The 23,561-nt window shown below is 32.9% G+C and overlaps 2 protein-coding genes across 2 annotated transcripts; both read right to left on the bottom strand.

The window, feature by feature from the left end:
- Window positions 1-10,561: 10,561 nt before the first annotated feature.
- LOC114760079 (uncharacterized) lies at window positions 10,562-11,759 on the bottom strand. The gene is made up of 2 exons (XM_028949337.1): window positions 11,406-11,759; window positions 10,562-11,203 (listed from the first exon to the last, which is right to left on the bottom strand). The coding sequence occupies exons 1-2, from the start codon at window positions 11,745-11,747 to the stop codon at window positions 10,562-10,564; spliced, it is 984 nt and encodes a 327-aa protein (XP_028805170.1). The 5' UTR covers window positions 11,748-11,759.
- Window positions 11,760-13,196: 1,437 nt separating this feature from the next.
- LOC114760071 (uncharacterized) lies at window positions 13,197-14,115 on the bottom strand. The gene is made up of 2 exons (XM_028949326.1): window positions 13,624-14,115; window positions 13,197-13,540 (listed from the first exon to the last, which is right to left on the bottom strand). The coding sequence occupies exons 1-2, from the start codon at window positions 13,949-13,951 to the stop codon at window positions 13,197-13,199; spliced, it is 672 nt and encodes a 223-aa protein (XP_028805159.1). The 5' UTR covers window positions 13,952-14,115.
- Between the last annotated feature and the right edge of the window lie 9,446 nt (window positions 14,116-23,561).

The following is a 23,561-nucleotide window of genomic DNA, read 5'->3' as shown; positions in this document are numbered from 1 at the left end:
AATTCTCTGAGGAGGAAAATATAATTTTGGATTTAAACCTTGCCAATTCATACAATTAATTTGTGAAAATTTACTGTTTATTTGGTAAAAATAGTGTCTTTTAGTTTCTTTACCTTAACTTTAAATAGTCATAAATCTTACTTGTCACAAATTCATGACTCATTTATGGATAATCTATCTCCTTTACTTAACAATTCATAATTAATTCTTTTTACACTTATTACCATTCCCTTAATGCACTAACCATTTTCATACATCACCATGTTTAGTCTTACATGTCATCGTCATCATTTATCATCATATAACATCAGTGGCATATTGATATCATATATTGGCATACAAATTATAGTAATGTAATACACTTCCTCAATTTGTTTCCTCTTTTCCTTTCCTTAACTTCATGCATCCTTTTACTTGATTATTATCACCTATTAGAGTTAGTTACGGGAGAGAGAGATTTAGGAGAATCTCAGTAGCAAATACTATCATTAATGCATGCAAGATGGATGCAAGTGTATAACTGCTTACTTGATCTAGCTCATGCTTACTTCTAACATGTTTCATGCTCAAGATTTCATATTAACATGCATGGCCATAGAAAACATAAAAGAAAAAGACAAAGTGTTATACTTGTAATTGCATCTCATATCATCATCAAATAATACTATGCGCATCACAAACAACAATACACATCAAGCACATAAGAAAGGTAGTTCATTACCTTGTATCCTTAAGCTTTCTTCTTGCTCTCTATGCTTCCAACTACCAAGATTGCTTGAGCAATCTTGCCATTCCTCTTCCATGTTGCCTTATGGCCTTAAATGCATCAACAGATCATTGTCATTTTTTCATTAGAGTCATGGTAACTAACAAAATCAACACTTTGTTCTCTTTAAACTACATTAACTTCTAATTTTTTAGCTTAATTTTCAACCTTTCTAAAATTGATCCCACATACTATTTCTGTAAAATTTTGCATGTAGAATCCATTTCTAAGCTCAAAATAATAAGAATCTAACTCCTTTCCCTAAAACCAGCTTTTGCCGAACACATAGGGTTTTAGGGTTCAAAATTCCACTTTCAATTCTAACAATTCCAAAGTGGCTTTCTCACTTTTACCCTATACAATTTTTCTTCTAAACACATTAAAAGCATCAAAATCATAATCCAACCCTAACTCAAATCCTAAGTCTAGCAAAAAAAATTACACAAGTTAGGAAAAGTTGGATTCCTTGCAAACTTAATACCAAACCATATGATTCTCATTCCTTTCAAGCCTTTAAACATTATTATTGTTAGATTTAAGGGTTTTGATGATAACAAAATAAGTTTTTCAATTTCTCTGCATAATTGTTAATTTATTTGATCAAGTGTTCGATCACTAGTTAATCAAACTTGTGTTAGAAAATTGTTAAAGTGCTGTGAGATCATCTGCTATTATAATTAATCGATCAAGTTGTCACACCTTACTATTATATCCACTTAGGTTTCATTTAAAATCACTTTAGACCATATTGGATGGTCTTGGGCTCACTTTTTACCTTAAAAACGCTAAATTTCAGATTTTTACTGTTCATCAGGTAAAAATCCAGTTTTTCTGGCCCAACTTCAAAAATTCATAACTTATTCCACAAAACTCCAAATGGGGTGGTTCAAAATTATATTTAAATCTCTTTAAGTCCTCTTTCAAGGAAAAATAATCTCATGATCCAATTCCTTATGAAAAAGCGTCAGGTTTTTGTGAAATGCAACACTATCCATTTGCCAAAACCCCTTTCTCCCAGATTCTGACCTTTAACTTTGAAAAATCATTAAAATTCTTATACTCGGCCATTTTTAACGTATTAGATATCAAATTGAAGCTCAGGACGTTATCTTTCATCATACCAAATTTCGTGATTAAACGCATTTGAAAGCATAATCAAAAAGTCACGTGACCATGACAGTGTCAGTGTGCTTACAGCACTGTTAACTTAATATATACATAACCAAAAAAGGTCCACGAATTTTATGGCAAAACACCATACTTTAGCCTCCAATCTATAGCTTGCTCAGAGTAGTTTCAGGCCCTAAAATGTTAGATTATATTTGGGGGATGAGATTTTAAGAAATCCCAGTAGCAAGATCAATCAACCAAACATTAACATGCATCATTATAAAGCATTTCAACATTAGCTATCATAGGAGAACTAATCTTTTATAAATAGGCAACCTCAACATGCAAGGCCATGGCAACAAATGCAAGGAGCAACCATATCACAACATCATAATTCAACCATATAATAGCAAGCATACATGCCATAAATAACAATGCAAAGTTAACATTAATGGCTAATTAGATCCCACTACCTTAATCCAATGCTTTTTGTTTTTCTTGTTGTTCCTTCTTGCTTCCACAAGTGCCAAACCCTAACATGGCAATCCACAAAAAGGGTAGCAAGAATCATCAACCATTCCTCACAAAATCAATAGCATCACTTAAGTAACTCCTAAGCCCCTTAAAACTTCCATATTTGTTCTTGAATTTTTAGAGTTGGTTTCCATAAACCCTAAAAATTCCCTCTTGACTCAACCCCACATGATTTTTCATATAGATTCCAAATATCTACTTGGATTTAACAAAATAAATTTTCCTCTTCCAGTTTCAGCTCGACCGAACCCTTAGGGTTTAAAACCCAAAAATTGCAACTTTGCTTCTATGGCTTCCAACACTTATTCTTTAGGTTTACCCTTCACTATTTTTCATTTTGAACACAATGGAAGCCTCAAAACTTTAAAAAACATATCCTAGGGTTCAGATCTTGCTTTGGCCGAAAATAACACTCAAGGAAATAATCATGAAAAATACTTCAAAACCAACTATAATCACTTGCAAACACTAGGATCTAACTTGTGTTGTTGTGTCTTAGCAAGATCTAACAACCAAACTCTCTTCCCTTTTTATTATTCAGTTTGGCCAACCATTAAAGAGAGAGGAGACAGGTTTTTAAACCATAAAAGAGAAGGAAAACAAGGCATGAACACATCTAGAACTAAGAACTCACCTTGAATCCTTGATTGAATGACCAAAGTTGATACCTTTCTCTTGGTCTTCCTTTGAACTCTCTCTTTTTCCCTCTCTTCATGCCTTGCACGAAATATGGATCAGATTTAGGGGAGGAGAAGCTCATTCAATGCACCAAAATATCTCACCAACCATCATTAATGAGGAGCCAAGTGTCAAGTGCCTAATTAGTCTTAAACCTCTCTCTTAATTAACTTAAATCATAATGTAATTAAATTCCAAAGTCAAGATCCTCTCTATTGGTGGCTTGACACTTGGAAAGCTTTAATTGCCATCCATTAGAGGCTTGACACATGGCTAAGTGTGAACTATTTGAATTGCAAGACTCTAGTCTTGCTTTATCGGTGCACTTTTACTCCGGGTTTAACTTCTTTTCTATAATTACAGTGCTCTGGCCCCTGTAATTATTTTCTGTCAGATTCATAAATTATTCTCCTCATTTTTATCTTTCCAAATTGCCCTTTTTGTCTCAAATTAAATTTTCCAATAATTAAATAAAAAGGAAAACTAATTTCCTTCTCTTTATTGATTTTTCCACTTTTCTGAGGAATTAGGAAAAACCTTGGGTACTTAAGGGTCTTCTTTTAATTCCATAATCTCTTATAATTTCTTGGGATATCATAGGAATTTTCTTAGAATTTTATTCCCTTAAATTGGCTTAAATTGCCCTTAAATTCCTTTGTAATCTTTCTAGGGGCAGTTTGGTCATAAAACCAATTTTATAATCCCATATAATTCTCAAACCTTGTCCTTATTTTTCCTTAATTTTTTGAGGCTTGGAAATATTTTTCCATAATTATTCTTGACCAATTTTCCTTAATTAGTCAAACTTTTCATAATTGGCTTGGAAAACTATAATGATTATTTTTCACCAAAACTCTTCTATTTCTCCTCGTTATTTTTTGCCTTTAAATATTTAGGAATACCCTTATTCCTAGTTGCCATATTCCTGGATGTGACACAAGTGATGGATAATTTATTATGATAGATAACTTGTTAGATAAATAGGTTAATCGATCACTTGTTTAGTCACTGATAGAAATGTTTGAGTGTAAGACATTGCAGCAAATTATTGATCACTTAATCAATAATGGATTGATTGATGAGCTATCAGGAAATGGTATAAACTACCTCTTTTGTAGAAAAATCAAAATGAGGTGGTTCTAAGTTCTACTTGAAGCTTGTAATAAGATCTTTAAAGGGAAAATGCTCATTGGTACCAATCCGCTACAGGACAGAATCAAAATTCACATGAAAAAGTACTATTCATATGATAAAATTTCAAATTTCTAGTATTTTGGCCCCACTTTGGAAGGGCATAACTTCTTGTACAAAACTTTAATTTCAATGATCTACTACTTGAATTAAGCTAAAAATATGATCTATAAGTCTGCCAAGTTTCAGGTCTAGACTCAAAGAAATTCTTGTTATTTTATGTGTCCCAATTTTTGCCACTTTTAGTGACATTTTATCCTCTAATTAGGTCCAACCTTACTTTTTCTTTACTTTTTACCCATCCTTAACCTTCTAGGACTTATAACATGCTTGCAAATACATTCTAGCATGCTTGGACATAATCATACATGATCATACTTGTTTAACTCCTTAAAGGAGCTATTATCTAACAAACACATAAACGTTCATAATATTACATAACATAGCATAGCTCCATTCATATCACCACGAAGCATTTATAAACCTTCAGTCACCACTTCATGGCCCTTGCCGTTGCTTGATCCTCCTACTAGGGTTAGTTTAAACAGAGCGGGATGAGATTTTAAAGAAATTCTCATAGCAAAGAATTACAATCATCATGCAATCATACAAACACAATGTGACATGTTTCTGTCCACATAACTTCATCATACATGCATAGTAAAATGCCATGGAAAGTAAGCCAATTCATGCATATTCACATAACATGGTGCCAAGGCATACTTAACATCAACGTTGCAATCATAACTTTGCAACATAGCTTAGTCACATCATGGCATTCATAGCATATATACACATACACATAAATGTAAGCAAGAGAGCACTTTAATTATAATTCAATGCTACCTCTTTTGTACTTAGTGACTTGTTCCCTTTAGATTTAGGGTGTCTCCTTGATGATTGGCAAAGTACCTAGCAAACCAACATCAATGCAAACCATTTACCAACCATTCAAACACATTACATAATACTTGATCATCAAACCCCCTTTTTCTTGGATTATTGACCTAATCATTTCCCCTTTGTTTTGGTCAATCTCTTGGGTCATTCTTACATGATTTTCTATGTAGAATCCAAATATCCAATCAGATTTTACAAAATCACATTCCTTCCCCATGAACATGATTTGGCTGAAAGGTATGTAGTTTAGGGTTTAAAATTTCATTTTTGATTCTAATGCTTCTAACCTCATTTTTCTCAAAATAACCCTACACAAAATCATCAAAATCCAATCCCTTGCCCAAGAACTCATCATGGCTGAAACATAGGGTTTAGGGTTTCAAAATTTTCATCTTTAATTCCAATGATTTTAAACACTTTTCCTTGATGTTTCCCTACATAAAAACACATTTTAAACCCATTAGAATCATAAAACACATTAAAACAATCTCTAACCCTAAGAAAAAGTCTTGGCCGAAATAGAGTATCATGAACCCTAACTTGATTTTCTTTCATAAATCAATCTGAAAAACATCCAAACATACCAATCCAAGCACATAATCAAAGTTTCTATCCTTCCGTAGTGTTTTCTCATGTTGGCCGAAATTCAAGCATAGTTTCCCCTTAGGATTAGATATGATTTTACCATTCAAATTGCATAGAAATCAAGTTCACACATACCTTGATTAATCCTTGGAACTTGATAGCATGGCGTTTGAATTGGTTTTGATAGTGATTCAAAGTGAGTAGAAACTTTGGCAGCACTTCCCCAAGTTTTTCCCTATTTGGCTGAAATATGAGAGGGGTAGAGGGGGCATTTATAGACCTTCATGAGCTGCTCAAACCTTGCCCTTAGTCAGCTATTTTTCTGCCTAAAAGCCCTCAAAATTCAGTCAAAATGGCAGAAAATATGGGCCACAAGATCTTTGCTTGCTCCTTAAGAAAAGTTGATCTTATGGTCAAAAATGTGCCACCAAACTGACATGTGATCTTGGGCCTTGGGGAGCACCTTTTTCCTGACTAAATTGGGCTAACTAATGTACAAATTTAGTTGGGAAGCAATGGAGTTGGTTTGGTTCAAATCCAATTACAATCTTCCATCCAATTTACCCCTTTTTAGCCCCATATTAGGAAATATAGCTCGGGGCCTCAAAAGACCTATTTCTTTTCATGAAAAATCCTCATTTATTCTAAAATTATGATTTGAAAATTTTGAGGATTTTTCACAATCTCTAACTATTTATTTCACATTTTTTTCAGAAATCATGCTCTTACCGATAGAATTTCAGAAGTAAATTCCCCATAAATTATTCCCTTCATTTCCAATTCTTAAAAATAATTTTATAAATTCACATATATTCCCAAGGAATTTATTCATATTTTTTATTGAATTATTGAGGCCCTTATATAATTAAAATAATTATATCCTCTTAATTTTCCATTATTTTCCTCCAAAATAATTATTTTTGGGGAAATTTCACCATAATTTATTCTGGGTCATTTTCACTCAAGACATCATATATATCTTGAAAACCTCTAATTTGACCTTTTTCTATTTTTGGGGAATTTTTAGAAAATTTTGAAAAATTTGCAGTTTTACCCCTAGGAGTCCAATATCACTAGTCCAGCTTCCTTCAGGATTCAAATTTTGGGATATGACATAGAAGATGAACTGTTTGTATGTTTGTAGTGGTTGTATGGTAAACCACAACAAATGTTAAAAATTTGTAGTGGTTAAACTATGACTGCTACAACATTTTTGCAATTTGTAGCGATTTTCTGATCAACCACAACAAACTGTTGAGTTATTCAATGCAGACATGACACGTGTCACAATTTTATAGCAGTTTGTCAGTAAACCGCTATAAATGTCAACATTCGTAGCGATTGGCAAGTGTGTGTGGGGAGGTTCTATCGAAATTTTTCTTGAATTCCACTGTAAGTCCAAATCGAATTCCAGCTACCCAGGTGCGAATATATGTTCATTTATTAGTTAATTTGTTTAATGGTTACAGCATTTAAATATTTAATTAGTGTCGTATTAATTTAATATTTATTTTAGTTTTCTTATTTAATTAACATTGATATTGTTTGACTTCATTATTATTAAATTCATATTTAAACATTTTGTATTATGTATTTTGTTTAATTAGTTATATGTGATTTAGATTGTTGAATTAGTTAATTGTGATAATTATATATCTTATTGTGTTCAATTTTTTTAGTTTGCATGTTATTTGTAATTGTTTAATGATTAAATTTGTTTATTTAGTAAGTAATTTTATTAGACATTAGGAGTGATATTATTTTAATTACATTTTGTATTATTTTATTTAATTTTAGAAACTTGAAGTTGGTTTCTATTTTTAAATTTTTATTTATGGTTTCAAATGTAATTGTAAAATGTTTACAATTTACTAAAGTCATGTTTAAACAATTTTCTATTTTGTATTGTTTAATTAATTATTTATGGTTTAAATAACATGGCTCGTCGACACGGTAAAGATCCCCTTGAGCCTACAAAACCCCCTAGCATTCTAAGCAGCCTGGGTCATTCAAGGAGTCGATAGTAAAGGATGAAAGGCCCATGATCAGTATGGAAGATTATAAGATCAATGAGCATTTCGATCTCAACCTGGAGAGTGATAAGGGCAGGTTCGAGGATGATATGGAGGAAGGTATGAGACTTGAAGGAGGAGGAGGAGGAGGAGAACCTCCACCAACAACAACAACAGAATCAGCCGTGACGACTTGGTGGACGATTAGGTAGTTGGGAAGTAGAGGTTATAGGTAAGTGAAATAGGATAAGTGAAATAAGTTATTTAATATTAATAATTAAATGTTATTGATATTATCTAATTATCAATTTAATTGTGCAAACCAAGTTGGTAATAGGTCCACGAGAAGACTAAATGTGAAGGACATGTATTACATAAAGGATACACATGGCACAATTCCTCTGAATAAGCATGTTCAGCCAATTGAGTTGGGAGGACATCTGTTCTACCAGTATCTGGCTTATCTAGGTAGACAGTACATGTTGTTTTCTATCTACAAGCCAAACTAGAAGAGGATGTCACGAAAGAACAAGAATGACGTCTAGGAGCTATTGAAGATAATTAATTAGTATTTGAAATTTAGGATTAAAAATTTTCCTTAAAATAATTATGAGTTACATTATGAGTTTGATTTCTTAGTAATTAAATCATAATTTGATTATTTAATTACGGAAAAAATTCATTGATAGGGATAACATGAAGACATATGATGTGAAAAAGTTAGGGGAGGGTTGGAAGAACAGGAGGGGCCACCTGTACAATGCAGAGAAAGAAGACAAGGCAAGGCTCCTAGAGGAGATGTAGGCAGACGTGCCAGATGGCATCCCTACCAACGACTGGGCATCATTTGTCCAGCTTAAGGTGACACCTAAGCAGAGGGTATGAATGTAATTTATTACATTATTGTTATGTTATTGCCATACAAGTTAACTAAATTTGTTATATTTTTATTGCAGCATCTTTCTCAGAAAAACATTGTGAGTTGCAGCCATCACGATATCTAACATACGGTCAGTTTAAAGATATTTACCTATAATGAGATTGTGAGTAATACTACAAATTTAATCAAATTATATTGTATGTGTACATATATATGTGAATTTAAATAATAAAAATGCTTTTTCGTTTTATTATAAATTGGCAGGGGTGGAAGATGTAGCAGGAGGAGGGACGAATGCCCACCTATAGTGAGATGTTGCCATAGCTCCACAGGCATAAGGATAGCACTCCTATATCTAAGCGGGTTGAGAAAATTGCTATTAGTATTTAATTACAATTTTATTGTTTATTTAGTGTTTCAATTTAATGTTCACATTTTTATTGTTAATATTATGTTAATTTCATTTAATTTAATGTTTAAATATTAAATTGATTAAATTGTTTTGGCAGGAGAAGATGACTCAAGTGCCGCAGAGTTTTGACAGTCTCAAGGGTCAGCTGCGGACCCCACCACCTCACTCAGGGCAGCCTTAGCCAGACTCGAGTACCCAGGACGACAATAGTTTAATTAGTATTAGCATTTTTTTTTATTATTTACAAGTTATTCAATAAAATTAAACATGAATTAAATTTATTAATTAAATTAAAACGCAACTATTAAATTTGAAATTGAAATTAATAAAAACAATATAGTAAAATTAAAATAATATATAATTCAATTCTAATTTATTAAAATAGAAATTATTAAGTTTTCAAAAAAGAATATTTATATTGGATAAATAAAATACTATTTAGTGGCATTTATAATTTGTAATGGTTATAAAATCGCTACAAATATTGAATTTCAAATGAAATTTCTCTCCAGTTCTAAAATTTGTAGCAGTTTCCTCAACTTCTACATAATGACAAAGCCGCTACAAATGTTGAATTTCACATCATCATTTAGGGCCTGTTTGGTTTGAGGGGAGGGGAAGGGAAGGGAGGAAGGGGAGGGGAGGGGAGGTTTTAACCTCACCTTGTTTGGTTTGATTAAATAGGAGGGGAGGGAGGGATATGTAATGATCCCTTGTTTGGTTCAAGAAGGGGAGGGGAGGGATGATAATAATCAATTTACCATTTTACCCTTATATTTTGATTTATATTATTTTTTTATAAATTAATTTAAATAATCTGTAATGAAATAATATATGCTAAAAAATCAAATTAATAATTCTATATTTAGAAAGTTACTTATTAGTTGGATTATTATCTTGTGGGTAATGTCAATAAAATTGTTAAATTTTTCATTTAAAATTGATACCCATACTATTTGTTTAATTTAAAAAAGTTAGCCTCATAATTTAATTTATTTGTTTAATTTAAAAAAGTTAGCCTCATAATTTAATTTAATTTATTTACATGATTGCTGTTAATATGTAATTAACAAATTTCTCATAGTATTGAATAGATTGCTATTTTTTTTTTTTACAGTAAAATGCTTTAATTGATGGAAGATGTTGCACAAACATAATCCAAAGATTATAAAATTAGAACTACAAATACTTACAACTTCAAACCTATCATGCAAATAAATAAAACTCTTGATAATAAAACTCTTCATAAAGAAATATGTCTTCATCATAGTTTATACTATTTTGCTAACAATACAAAAACTTTCAACACAGCATGCCCCTGATAGTGCAAATCAAGTCATCTCTACTACTAAAAAGCTGAAATTGTTAGCACCTACCAAAATATACAAAAAGCATCAGTACCTAGACATTACATTGGGCTTATATCAAAAGTCATCATAATCAAGTCATCATAATACAAAAAAACATCAGTACCCAGACATCATAACAACTATTTAAGAAGAACCATAAAACATCTTCATTATCACTTGCTTCCTTATTGCAAGTGGACATTGAACAGTTGTTCTAAGCTTATCAACATCAGTCATAAGGAACCAATATATGTCAGGTATTTTTTCTGTCTCAATCCCACATTCTTCAAGCATTTTGCAAAGTTCTTCACCGAACAGCTGTGGCACTTGCATCTTTGTAGTGGCAACTTTTGTTATAGCTATATTTCCTTGTAGTATTGCCTCAGCTCCTCTATCTAGTGCATCAGCCACTCGACATATTGCCCCAGTTAGTTCCTTTAAATTATTTTCATGCTCTTTGGATACTCCTTTTGTCCTCTTACTACAAGCACTATTAGCAATAGGAGAATTATCTTCTTCAGGTGATAATCCTTGTCTAGGTGAGTTATTTTGTCCATCTAACTCAACAAAATCATCATCATTTTGTAATGAACATCTACCTTGTGAAACAAGGTTATCAATATCTTTAACAGTTCTAGTGACCTCTTCCTGAGAACGACGTCTCTTCCTCCATTCACGCATTGTCTCCCCCTCATCTCCACTAGCTCTATCCACCCCATATAGTATTAGCATCTTCTCATAATTTGGAAAAGGATTGTTTCTCCACTGTGCTGCCTTAGGTTTAGCCTAAAAAATACAGGACATAAAAAATATTAGCATGGAGATGAATTGTGCATATTAATATTATATATATATGAAACTAGAAGAGTATTGTCCCAATAAGCAACATGTATATCTGCACGTATACCAGCAGCAATAATAATAGTACCAACAGCCTACAAAGTTAGAAATTAAATAAAAAAAGACAACATATATATAACACTTATACCTCAATCAGTGTATCCCAAACTTCTGGCTCAGCATCCCACAAATGAGTTGTTGGGTTCCAAGTAAACCCACTCAAACTTTTAAAAATATCATAAACATCTGAAAAATTTCTCTTTAAAGTCTTCCATCGGTTTTTGACCTTGTCCTTGTCAATTTGCTTACCAAACAAAGCACTTAAATATCTGACAATATTATCATAAGCAGTAGATGTAAAAGTGCCATTAACTTTGCGGCCCTCATTATATTCAATCATAAAAGCATCAATGAGGGCATCATCCATATGTCTTGTCCAGTTTAGTGTCTCCTTACTATTGTTTGGTGCCATCCTATAACATAAAAACATAAGCACATAATACAACAAACTGAATGTCTTAAATTGGAATTAAAAGTCTAAAATAAACAAGTAATACAACAAATTGAATGTCTTAAATTGGAATTCAAAGTTTACACTAAACAAGTAATACAACAAACTGAATGTCTTAAATTGGAATTCTAAGTCTAAACTAAACAAGTAATACAATAAACTGAATTTGACTGTAGCAATGCACATTAAACAACAAAGTCAAACTTTTACTAAGAAAATCAAACTCTAATCCTCAAGGTCATCCCCAAGATCATCACCAAAACCATGCTCAGGATTACTCTGGTAATCTGCCCACATCAGAGTAGAGCCGGGAATCAGGGCCGGCCCGGCCCTCCAAGGCCGGCCCTTCAGGGCTGGCGGGCTTAAAAGGGCCGGCCCTCCAGGGCTGGAATTTTAAAAATATCCCAATTTGCTAGGCCCGGCCCTTAAGCTACAGGGCCAGAGCCGGCCCGCGGGCTTTTGGCCCGTTTAAGAAAAAATACTATTTTTTATATTTATCATATTTTTTATAAAAATAAATCAATGAAATTATTAATAAAAAACATAAATATGAATAAAATTAAGTCACATATAAAATATCATCATATATAAATATTCATCAACATCTAAGAACATCTAAAACATTCATTAACAAGATAACAACATCTAAAAGTTTTATCTATAATGCAATTGTGCAATAAATAAACACTATTATTAATCTTTTGAAACTTCATCATCACTATAATTAATTACTTTTTTTCATAAGTATACTTTTCTTTCATAACAAAAATATCAAGTTTTTCTTCTTTATAAGAATTTTATTTTTAAATTTTACAATCTAACTATTATTTTACTTTAATGTGAGAAACATTGCTGTTGAAACTCATGAATTTCTAATTCAAATTATAGAATCACAAGTTATATAAGTATAAAAATATTCTATTATCAAATATATATATAGTTTAAAAATATCAACGCATATAATATAAATCAAATCATTATTAAAGTCCAAATTAACCCATTTTTTAAAAATTTAATTGGATAAATTATTATCTAAAACTAAATTTACTTTTAAAATGATAATAATAACTAAATATTTGAAATATTATTAACAATGTAAAAAATTAATAACATTAATATTATATAAAAAAATTTAAAAAATAAAAAAAATATAAAAGGGCTTAAAAGGGCCAGCCCGTGGCCCTCCAGGGCCGGCCCTTTTAAACCCTCGGCCCTCCAGGGCCAGCCCTCCAGGGCTTATGTTTCATTTTAAGAGAAAAATATCAAGCCCGGCCCTCATAATTTTAGGGCCTAAAAGGACCGGCCCGACGGGCTCGGCCTGTTTTCCCGGCTCTACATCAGAGTGGCTATATTTTCTCTGATAAGTTCACCTCGAGCAGCCTCATTATTGTCACTACTTGAAGCACGGTTATTGTCATTTGCTGCATTCTATTGAAGAAGTTCCCTATCAACTTCTCTTATAAGATCTTCAGTAGGGTCAGCACTCATAAGGAAGTTATGAAGAATTACATAGGCATATATTATCATTTTTTGAACTTTGATGCCATATGTAGGTTCAGTTGCATTCGACAAAATTGTAAATCTTTTCTTCAAAACACCAAAAGCTCTTTCAGTTGCATTCTGTAACTTTGCATGTCGAAGGTTAAATAACTCCTTATGATTTAGGGGTGGATTTCTTTTTGAATACTCTTTCAAATGATAACGAACTCCCCGATAAGGTGTTAAAAGTCCTCTTGTTAACATGAATCCAGCATCCACAAGATAATATTTACCTATCATAATAAAAGATAATTACTGTATTGGTTTTATAATCCCTAATGAATGTAAACTTAAGCAAAATTAGTAGAACATTTACCTTCAGGAATTTTAAGGCTATCTTCCCTTACTAATGCATTTTTAATAATCCGTGAGTCAGATGCAGTGCCTTCCCATCCAAGAAGCACATAAGTGAACTTTAGGTCAAATGTACATACTGCTAACACATTCTGTGTTGGGAATTCCTTCCTACCACGATATCGAGGAGCATCGACAGAAGGCACCTTGACTCGTATATGTGTTCCATCTATAGCACCAAGGCAATCCTTAAAATATGGGAAGAACTTACTCTCATTTTGAATTTCAAGGGGGATTGTTGACCCATTAGGTTGTACAACAAATTTTTCTTCTAACTCAATGATAGCCATCAAAACTGTATGAAGATAACGACTAATTGTCTCACCAGAACGCCTAAACCAAAAATTGACTTCATGATTTTTAGCACTATGTGTTAATATATAAAGAGTTTTTGCAACTTGTTCTTCCACACTAGACCACCTAGTGGGTTGCAAACCACCATCTCTTTCTAACATAGTACACAATTCTAAGAATGCTCTAGGAGACATTCTAATGATGTTTCGACTTGATGGACAACTACTTATTCTATTCATTATTTCATCACGTACCCTTTCTCTCTTGCCACTCAAACTATAACTTATTTGTGGAGGACAAACTTCATTATCATATACTTGTGCACTAACACATACAAGTAGAGCTATTATTTTTTGACGCAATTCCAGCCATTGCCGCACCAATAAGTAGTATTGAGTTTCCAAGTCCATCTAACAAAATAAGTAAAATGTGCATATTAATAACTGAGCAAAGCCACAAATAATAAAGTCATGAGCTAGTTGTGGTGGAAAAAAAAAGTCATGACCTAGCTATTTATGCAATGATTTTGATTAATGATGATTTATAATCACCAACCACAAGCAAAAATATGGTCAGCAAAAATTGTCATGAAGGTGAATCACTATGCTTGAAGTTAAACCCAAATAAGACTTGTTGATACTTCATATCAATCCATGGCAACAAAATGATTTCTTGCTGACAAATAAGACTTGTTTGTCATGAAGATGAATCACTATGCTTGAATCACTATATTCACACAAATTAAACTCGTTAAAAAAGTATATTGCCATCATCATACCAGGCTCCCTAACTTTGTAAAATAATAACAAGCTAATTAACTAGAGAAGTTATACGAACAGGAAATAACGATGGAAAACTCAAGCTAAGAAATCCCAATACAAGCAACCACCTCATCCTTATGGTGTCCGTAAGCCATTATTGCAAATTGTAATAGAGATTAATTTTGAAGCAGTGTTCTGCTAAAATAGGACTTGCAGCACAGTTTCTAACGAAAATAACAGGGTCAAACTAGGAAGAGAAAATAGCAGTAGATATAGCTAAAAATAAAAGTTTCCAGATAAAAATAGTCATGAAAAAAATTAAATATTCTTATCTTTTACAGTGAGCTTTCGTTTTCATTTAACCGCCTTATCACTGAGAGTTTTTTGTCTTAATCTAATCATACATAAATAAAGGAGTTAGTCAGTATTGAAGGTAGCAGAAGAAGATGTATCATGGAAAGCAGGAAAATTCAAACGAGAGACCAGTAATCGTATTTTAGACCAAAAATTAAAAACAGCAACAACAAACAAATCTAGATGCAATTGAAGAAATATACCGGGAAGAAATTGCTGGACAAGAAGAGAATAGATGATGAAGGCGCAGATCTGGAAACAAATGGTGAGGATGATAGGCAGCAGTGATGTTTTCTGGACCACAATCAAGCCGGCGGTGAAAGTAGCAGAAAAAGAGAGAGCAGCGAAAGAACACTACCGAAGCATCTAGTCGACTTTACTTTGCATAGAGGGACATTTGATGGAATATTATAAAATTAATGAGGGTAAATTAGTCAGGATATTTGGCCTCCCTCCAAAAAAACCCCAATTTGGAGGGAACCAAAATAGGGGGTAGGGAGGGGAGGGAAGGGGAGATTTTGGGTTCCCTCCCCTCCAAAATTTCTAACCAAATGAGGGGAGGGGCTCATTTTCCCTCCCCTCCCCTCCAACCAAACACACCCTTAGTAGCGGTTCATAAAACCGCTACAAGTTTGGAAATTTGAAATTTGCTGCCCTCTCGGTTTGTAGTGGTTATTTAACCGCTACAAATATTTGACCGTTGGCATTAGCAGCAATTTATCATTTTGTAGTAGTTATTTAACCGCCACAAATTTTTGACTCTTGGTATTACTAGCGATGCTTTTCATTCTATAGTGGTTAATCAACTGCTACAGATTGTCGACCATTGCTTTATTCCCTTTTAACTATCTTAAATGTTCCAAATACCGTTTACACTTCCATTTTGAGCTTTTCTCTGAAATCTTTCCCTGCTCTTGCTTGCATAAATCATGGATAAGTCATGGATCAAGTTATCGTGTATGTCCTAATGGTATTTACCCAGATTAACCTTGTTCTTAGAATTTGCTTCTACGCATGCAACTACTAATGGTAAACTTCTTTGTTCATGTCCTAAATGCAATTTCAATAAGTGGCACCCACAAGATATTGTTAGAGACCATTTAATTTTGAAGCCTTTCCCACAAAATTATACATTTTGGTCTTTCCATGGTGAACAACACGATATGATTACTCAGTCAACTCCTGTAATTTCCTGAGTAGGAGTCGAAGCAGAGGAGTCTGACCCTATTAATGACGCTGTGAGTGACGTATTTAGGATTCATGAACATATATCAACTGAAGAAGCACAGGGACCTAAGTCAGAGTTCTTAAGAAACAAAGTGGCTTAAAGTTTTTTTGATCTCATGGATGATGCAGACAAGCCTTTATATCATGGGTGTACAAAGTACTCAAAGTTATTATTCTTGGTAAAGCTATATCATATAAAATGCTTATTCCGTATCACAGACAAGGCAATGTCAATGCTCCTGAAATTATTGACAGATGTATTCCCTCATGTGGATTTCCCATCATCATTTTATGAAGCAAAGAAAATGATTAACAAGCTTGGCTTGAACTGTATGAAAATTGATACCTACTCAAATGATTGTATGTTATATTGCGGAGAGCATGCCATCAGGGGGATTTGTATAAAGTCTAAGACATCTAGGTACAATCCCACACGGAAGGGGAAAAAACAGAAGAAGAAACCTGCAAAGATTCTAAGGTATTAGTTGCTTTAATATTTGCTTAAATTTTTTAAAAATTATGTCATTATTAAACTAATAATAATTGCTTTAATTTTCTTTACAAATTATGTCATTAATAAATTAATATAATTGCTTTAATTTTTCTTTACAAATTATATTGTTAATGAGGTAATAATATCTGTGCTTTATTATTTTTTTAATTATTTTATTACTAAAGTAATATATTTGCTTCATTGGCTTTTTTAGAATTATTTTCTTAATAAACTACTATATATTTTCATATTTCAATTCTTAGGTACTTTCTTTTGAAGCCGTGGCTGCAGAGAATATATACGTCATCAGAAATGGTAGAGCATATGTGGTGGCATGATGTTCACAAGAATCTAGAGGGCAAGTTAAGATATCCATGAATTTCTAAGGCATAGAAAGCATTCAACTCAGAGTTTCCAGATTTTGCTACCGATCCTAGAAATGTCTGACTTCCATTAGCGACTGATGGTTTTAATCCCTTTGGTAACATGAGCACTAGTTACAGTATATGTCCTGCGGTGTTAATTCTGTACAATCTTCCACCTTGGATATGTATAAAAACGAGCTCTTTTTTGCTATCCATGATCATTTATGGCAAGAAAGCACCTGCAAATGATATAGACGTCTACCTACAACCATTGATTTAAGAATTGATCAAGTTATGGATGACTACTGGTATGGAAACCTATGACTCATATGAGAAAAAGCTTTTCAACCTTCGCGCAGTGTTAATGTGGACAATTAGTGATTTTCCCGGGTTGGGAACATTATCCAGTTGGAACATACATAAGGGGTTGGCTTGTCCTGAGTGCAAGTAACTCTGAACCTGTGTGCCTTCCACATAGTTGTAAATGGTGCTTTATGGGTTACTAGCGGTTCCTCGATTCGAAGCATAAATTTAGATTGCAACGGAATTGCTTCAATAGTAAACAAGAAAAGAGAGATCCTCCTCTTCCTTTATTTGAAATGGATATATTTCAACAGCAAGAGGGTGTTAATGTTGAGTTCGGCAAGATTGATGAAGTTGAACAAGCTGGATGACGTTCTCATGGCACATTTGATGGTCAGCCAATACAGTGGTAAAAAAGAAATATCTTCTTCACCCTTTTATTGGAAATTTAATTTGATCCATCACTGTCTTGACGTCATTCATATCGAAAAGAGTGTGTGCGATAATGTGCCATACACATTACTCAACAAACTTGGAAAGTCTAACGACCACCCCTTTGCTAGGAAAGATTTACAGGCCCTTGTAATTCATCCAGATGCTTGGCCTAATGATAGTTACAGGTTTTAACCAACTAAATTCATATTGACAAAGCAGAATAAGGATATCTTATTGTCAACATTAAAGAAAATAAAAGTCCCTGATGGATATTCCAGCAACATCTCAAGTTGTATTGATCTGCAGGCTCAAAAGATTACTGGGTTGAAAAGTCATGACTCGCATGTTTTCATGCAACAATTACTTCCTTTAGCACTTAGAAACATACTCCCTCCTAATATCTCTAATTTTGGTAGAGCTGTGTTCATTTTTCAAAATGTTATGTGCCAAGGTTTTGATACCCAAAGAGCCAAATCAACTGCAAAGTAAAATAATTTTGACACTTGTCATTTGGAGATGATATTTCCTCTATCCTTCTTGACTGTCACGGTTCATCTTATAGTCCATCTTGTTCGAGAAGCAAAACTTGCTCGCCCAATTCAATATCAGTAGATGTACACTATTGAAAGGTGTGTTATATTATCTCCATCCATTTTCCACATTTTAATCTCAATTATAGACAATTATTAATTATTAATTAATTAAACATGCAAATATTTAGGAAAATTAAAATCCTATGTCAAGAATAAGGCATGGCAGAGGGGTCAATAGCAGAAGGTTATGATAGAGATGAGGTCCCAACTTTCTAGTCCACATATTTTGATGACATCGAGACATCTTTTAGTTGCCCCCCACGTATTGGCGACTGTCCACTAGGTCCTTCCAGTTCAAGCGACTTCTTTGCTCTTGTTAGGAAACCAATTGGAGCATTTGAATACTTTAAGCTGACTCCTACCTAAAGGTTATAAGCACACAGATATGTCTTGATAAATTACACTCAAGTTGAATCTTTTCTCTAGTAAGTTGTATGCTAATTTTCTTTTTTATATTTAAAATTTCTTCATCATTGTTTTCTCTAACAAATAACACCATAGGGAAATTAGAAGATTTGTTAGGTGGCAACTACAAATTAATTCATAAACATCCGTTAAGGTTGACAAGAGAGTCCATAGTTAATTTCTGAGTTGGTTTACATGTCGAATACGTAAAGACAACAACCCCCACATAGCTGAACTCAAAAGTCTTGCATATGGTCCGTTTGATGATGCCAGGAGGTTTATTGCATACAATGTCAATGGGTTCAAGTTCCAGAGAGAGAGAGATGATCATTCAAATATAATTTTCTTAACAAAACATGAATTGGGGCGGCTAGTCATCATTCAAATTTAATATCTTAGTACCTAATAGAGTTAAGTTTTCCGCAGAAGTGGTTTCTTTTTCCATACTTGAAAATGATATTTGTGGGCATCAAAATTAAAAGTAAAATATCCTTTTCCTAAGTTTTATAGTTTGAAATTAAATACCCTCTCATCTTTATACTTTTACTTGATAGTCTTCTACCATATACTTGATGCTAAAAGCCTAACAAACAATAATATTTATCACAGTTTCATAGTCTTCATCCCAATAACGACTCAATCTCAATAATAAATTAAAAAAGATGACAACAACTAAATCTCAATAATAGCAGCTCAGTGTTGGCCCTAATAGCAACATGCACAATATATATACATACCTCAACGAGAGAGGATGAAAGATTGGGAACTACCACAAAGCTCAAGCTCACATCGAAGACCCAAAGAAATACCACAAATGAGCTTCACACAAATAGCAGATGACATTGAATGGTGCTAGATGATGGTGAACTTTGGAGGTTAATAGGAACCTCGATGGACAAAAGGAAGAGAGGTTCTACGATGTGAAGGAAGATGAGTATGTATGAATGTGCAGCTAGAGGTCAAAGCTAAGTGTGTGCGCTCGTAGAGAAAGAAGAGGTGAAGTGTTTGTTGAGAGAAGGTTCCTACGAAGCTCTTCTTTTTACCCCAGAGATTTTTTAGAATGGACAGATATTGTTTAATTAAGTAAAAAAAAAAATTATTTCTCCTCTGTTTTAGCAAAACAAACGAGAATATACATACCTTTGTCATCTGGTTGAAAAACAGATGAGCAAACTTGGTTTTCTCCTCTATTAGAGTTTTTCTCGTTTGTTTCTATTAATAGAGGAGAAAAGTGTTTATTCTCCTCTATTTTGTAAAACAAACATTAAGAAGGGAGGTAAAAAGTATAATTTGTTGTAGTGGCATTGATTCTATACTTAATCTTTTGACTTATATGAAAAAATGTACCAACAAGGCTCTCACACATTTTTCTACCCATGCATTATATCTAGACTATGTCTCATATCAAGACTTTGCCAATATAGAAGATCAAAAAAGATAGATCTTTTTTTCCCCCATGTATTCCTCTCACTGGAAGTCTTCTTCTTCTTTTTACCAAAGATCACATTAACTCTGTCCACTTCTTGATAAACTTCTTCTTCAGTTAATAGTATTAGAGCCATTTCATATTCTTGTGAGCAATTAAATGTCTTCTTCAACCTACACAGTAAGGGTAGTGCTGACTAAGAAACCTCCTATGATCAAGGTAGATTGTCCTCCTTTCATATTTGAGTTGCATATAGTGAGTGCCTTCCTTGCATATCAGACATGCTTAATACCCCTTAACAATATATCCTGACAAATTTCCATATGCTAGAAAGTCATTTATCGTGGTGAAGATCATGACACGTAAATTGAAGGTCTCCTATTTATATGTATCAAACACATCAACGCCATCCTCCCATAATTTCTTCAAGTCCTCAATCAAAAGTGGCAAATACACATTGATATCATTTTTCAGCTACTATGGCCCCGAGATAATCAAAGATAACATGATACTTTCTTTTCATACATAACCAAGGAGACAAGTTGCAAATTACCAAGAGAACCAGCCAAGCACTATGTGTGCTACTAAGATTATCATATGGATTAATTTTGTCCATACAAAGCCCTAGCCAAGGTTTCTTGGCTCACTACCGAATTGAGAAAAATTTTTATCTATTACTTTCCATTGAGAAGAATTTGCCGAGTGATGAAGTTTTCCGTCACATATTTTCTTATCTAAATGTCATCTCAAGTTCTTTGCTTCTGTGACATTAGTAAATAAATGCTTAAACCATGGTATTATTGGAAGATACCACAATACATTCAGAGGAAGAGCTTTGGTCATCTCATTATAATCACCACCGTCTTTCTTAACCTTGTATCTTGAAATGCCATATTTAGGACGGTTATTCAACAGTTCATACTCATTTGTGAACAATATGCAGTCATTAGGACATGCATCTATCATTTGTGAACAATATGCAGTCATTGGGGCATGTATGTATCTTCTTACATTCCAAACTCATCAGGCGTAAAAAAATTTCTTTGCCTCGTACATTTCTTTTGGAAGTAAATTCCTTTTGGAAGAATATCACTCAATAGTTTAAGCAATTCCATGAAACTAGTATTAATCCAATCATTTCCTGTCTTTAAGTTCATCAACTTTAACACGATTGTCAACCTTGTGTAATCATCTTTACACCCTGGGTATAAAAGTGTCTCTACATTACTACACAAGCTTCCACATGTGGGAGAAAACTGTGCAAAGGACTCAGACCTTATATCACGAAATATATCCGAAATCCTATCGCCAAAGTCATCATTCATAACTTTCTCCTTTCCAGATGGTGTGGTCTTTCTAATTTTGTAATGCCATATCCAATTTGTATACCTCAAATTTATCTCATCACAGATAAGATGCTCTCTTATCTCATGAATACTCCGCTGACTATTATTTAAGCATTTGACATAAGCCTTTTTTTTTTACTAAGGGCATTTCTTTGAGCAAACTCAAAAAACCTTTCAACCCCATCCTCATATTCTTTCCTAATTATCTTAGTTTTCATCCAACTAAGATCGCTTGTTCTACAAGGTCAATGAGCATAGTTATACTGTCAAGCTCAATTTTAACTGCTTAATTCAAATATTCAAATAAATAAAATAATCAAATGTCAGTCAATAAATTAAATTGACTAACACTTAATTAAAAATTAAAGGGAATGTCTTTTTTATTTTATAAAAATTTTGACAAAATTTTCCCTTAAATATAACAAATCCCAAATTATTTAAACAATGGACAAATCAACTACAATGTAATAAATAAATATAAGACAAACTTGAAGAACTATAACTAACACAACAAATTAAAGTAACAATTCAATATCAAACTAATTCAATGAATAAAGATTCTTAAAGCTAAAACTTCTGAATCAAAAATAAGAATACAAATAATATCCATTTGTCATGAAATTTAAAAAAAAAATTTATCATCAATCAAAGTTCATAATGAAAAAAAAATGGCCAAAACACTTAACAGATTATTTATTTGTAAATTCTTAGATTTATTACAAAAATTTGGCAAAATTTTGAAATAAAATATCAAAAAAATTATTTAAAAATTTAAGAATTAATCAATTTTGAACATTCAAACATGTTTCTAATGCTATGTATATGAAGTAATTGAGGTTTTTTAACTCCAAATACCACCAACCAACATCTCAAGCATATAAGATATGCAAAATAAACAATGCAAGACATCCAAAATATAAAACCAACCAACCCATTTGAAATATAACAAATTTCTATTGTCAAAACATCTAAGACACAAAGAAAAAACCAAAAAGCATGAAAGAAGAGAAAACTAATTCAGTAGGAGACGATTAAGACACGAGAAGAGGCAAAATGGATGGCAGAAGATGACAGAAATCAACCACGATGCTAATGGAGGACCAAACATGACAAGAAACAGTGGGGATTTGTCGGTATTGCAATTTCAGTGGTGGGACAGAGGGGAACCATAGCACATTGAACTATGAAACTGTGAAAAAGAAAACACGCAATAGGATTATGTTTAAAACTTTCCATAGCAGTTATCAAGAAAACTGTCATGAAAAGTACTTTTAACTGTAGTTATTTAACTTAACCACCATTAAAAACACTTTCCATGGTGGTTCTCTTAATAACCGCCGTGGAAAGTTAACTGTTATGCTATTTATTTATAAAAATGTGATCGTCTTTTTTTCCACAGAGTCTTTCTTTTTAACCACCGTTGTTCCTCGACGTTATATGTCTTTTTTTATAGTAGTGTTACTATCATTTTCTTGTCTTTTTTCCTAAATGGCAGATTTTATTCGTTTAATTAAAAAGAAAATAAATACTTCAGTTTTTATAGAACAGTTATAGAAGGTTAGAAATTAACTTAGATCAATCACTTTTTTGTCTAGCTAATTGCTCACTGTCTTACCAATTGAAAATTGTAAGAACCTAGAGAACAAATGACTGACCTAGCTTGCACCATTGTACTATATCTTGAAATTCAGTAATTTTTGATGGCATCTACAACTAGTGTTAATAAAATGGTATCGTTGCTAGGAGTCAAACTCGAGTCACTAGCATGACAAGGCATGCTTCACTGGAGCACAAACGCGTCTCAAGCGCTTGAGTTGATGCTCGGGAAACTTCGTACCTCTTGCAAAGCTCGATCATATATTCCAAGAGCTAGGTATCATAATAGTAAGTTAATTAAG

This window comes from Neltuma alba, unplaced genomic scaffold, assembly GCF_004799145.2.
Source record: "Neltuma alba isolate B1F8T4 unplaced genomic scaffold, ASM479914v2 tig00001633_pilon, whole genome shotgun sequence".
NCBI lineage: Eukaryota > Viridiplantae > Streptophyta > Magnoliopsida > Fabales > Fabaceae > Neltuma > Neltuma alba.
Note: the sequence above shows the minus strand (reverse complement) of the source record. Positions and strands in the feature narration are given on the sequence as shown.

What these genes read in the sequence shown, in the direction of transcription:
- LOC114760071 (XM_028949326.1), bottom strand. Translation starts at nt 13,951, where the DNA reads ATGGCTATCATTGAGTTAGAAGAAAAATTTGTTGTACAACCTAATGGG. An exon ending in TAGCCTTAAAATTCCTGAAG is followed by an intron (nt 13,541 to 13,623) that starts GTAAATGTTCTA and finishes TTATTATGATAG; the next exon opens with GTAAATATTATCTTGTGGAT.
- LOC114760079 (XM_028949337.1), bottom strand. Translation starts at nt 11,747, where the DNA reads ATGTTTTTATGTTATAGGATGGCACCAAACAATAGTAAGGAGACACTA. An exon ending in TTTGGGATACACTGATTGAG is followed by an intron (nt 11,204 to 11,405) that starts GTATAAGTGTTA and finishes TGTATTTTTTAG; the next exon opens with GCTAAACCTAAGGCAGCACA.